Consider the following 465-nt stretch of genomic DNA (forward strand, 5'->3'; position numbering starts at 1 on the left):
ACGCCCAGCTCCCTGGCCAGCCCCAGCCGCATCTGCACGGACTGCAGACGGAAGCGTCAGCCGCCTCGTCCCCAGCGCAGCCCCGGCGGCCCAGGCACCCCAGAACAGGCCCAGGTCCGAGCTCCTCGTCCCCAGAGGGAAGGTCTGCCCCGCCCCCCCAGGCAGCCCACGAACCTTCAGAGTCGGGTAGAAGATGATGTGCCTGCCTCCTCGGCTTCTGCAAAGGACAGTGGGACCAAATGCCTCCCGCTTCTCCCGGCCCCGCCCCCTGGGGCCCAGGTCTGAGGTCACGTGGAAAGCCCCCAGGGCAGCGGTGGGCTTGGGGCCAGGGCTCACGCTGGACACTCACCTCTTGTACTCGAAGAAGTGCTCCGCGGCCTGGCTGTCCCACTCGATGCGGGGCCTGTGCTCTTTCAGGGTCTGGATGTACCTGGGGAGGCGGGGGGGGGGGGGAGTGGTGGTGGT

General features: G+C 69.2%; 1 protein-coding gene across 1 annotated transcript in view; it reads right to left on the bottom strand.

Moving 5' to 3' along the window:
- CHID1 (chitinase domain containing 1) overlaps window positions 1-465 on the bottom strand; it is a 30,869-nt gene that overhangs the window by 157 nt on the left and 30,247 nt on the right. Inside the window, exon 12 of the mRNA XM_006761383.2 lies at window positions 3-41. Within this exon, the coding sequence (XP_006761446.1) occupies window positions 3-41 (39 nt within the window). The remainder of the gene's footprint in view (window positions 1-2; window positions 42-465) is intronic.

The sequence above is a fragment of the Myotis davidii genome, unplaced genomic scaffold, assembly GCF_000327345.1.
Source record: "Myotis davidii unplaced genomic scaffold, ASM32734v1 scaffold3578, whole genome shotgun sequence".
NCBI lineage: Eukaryota > Metazoa > Chordata > Mammalia > Chiroptera > Vespertilionidae > Myotis > Myotis davidii.